Source organism: Cynoglossus semilaevis, unplaced genomic scaffold (assembly GCF_000523025.1).
Source record: "Cynoglossus semilaevis isolate Cse_v1.0 unplaced genomic scaffold, Cse_v1.0 C18970612, whole genome shotgun sequence".
NCBI classification, from domain to species: Eukaryota; Metazoa; Chordata; class Actinopteri; order Pleuronectiformes; family Cynoglossidae; genus Cynoglossus; species Cynoglossus semilaevis.
In genome coordinates, this window is record NW_007589631.1 from 1 (window position 1) to 678 (window position 678).

Below are 678 nucleotides of genomic sequence, written 5' to 3' on the forward strand. Positions count from 1 at the left end.
TTTGTATAGTGTGTATTTGTACATTTTTAATAGATGTAAGTGCTCGTTAGTTTTCCAAATGTTTATTGAACTCACCAGGGCTGAGCTCTGCAGTTGTTGATATCTGGAAGAATAAATAGGGTTTGTCTTTAGGTGTCACTGTTTCACTTCAGTCTAAATATTTCTTTCCACATCCATTCATCAATATATAACTGAGAAAAAAAACATCCTCATTTGGAAAGAAACTAGTAAACTTATGCATAAGTGCATTGTATTGACTCACTGATGCTGCAGGTGGCGCCCTCCCATCCGTCCTTGCAGATGCAGCCGTAGGTATTTCCGTCTAACACACAGGTGCCCCCGTTTTGACAGGGACTGGATTCACAGCTGCCGTTCACAGCTACACACACAGAAGAGTGTTGGCAACGATACAAAAACAGTTCAAACAAAGCACACGCTGCAGTACCAACCGATGTTACAGGTGGCGCCCTTCCATCCACTGGTGCACGCACACTTAAAGTAGTCTCCTTCGTCGTAACACGTTCCTCCATTTTGACACGTTGCTGCATCACAATGACTGTCTCCTGGTAGAAAGAGAGAGAGACAGAGAATGCTTGATTTTCCCATCATGCATTTCAACAACTAAAAGGGTGTTCTTTCTAAAAGGAGCTACCCAGTGTGAACATAAACGTACGTGAG

At 42.8% G+C, this 678-nt stretch overlaps 1 protein-coding gene across 1 annotated transcript; it reads right to left on the reverse strand.

Annotated features, from left to right (window-relative positions):
- On the reverse strand, positions 1-665 carry LOC112486673 (protein jagged-1b-like). The gene is made up of 3 exons (XM_025054005.1): positions 450-665; positions 263-379; positions 1-103 (listed from the first exon to the last, which is right to left on the reverse strand). Exons 1-3 carry the CDS (start codon positions 607-609, stop codon positions 72-74), a joined length of 309 nt encoding a protein of 102 aa, XP_024909773.1. The 5' UTR covers positions 610-665; the 3' UTR covers positions 1-71.
- Positions 666-678: the final 13 nt, after the last annotated feature.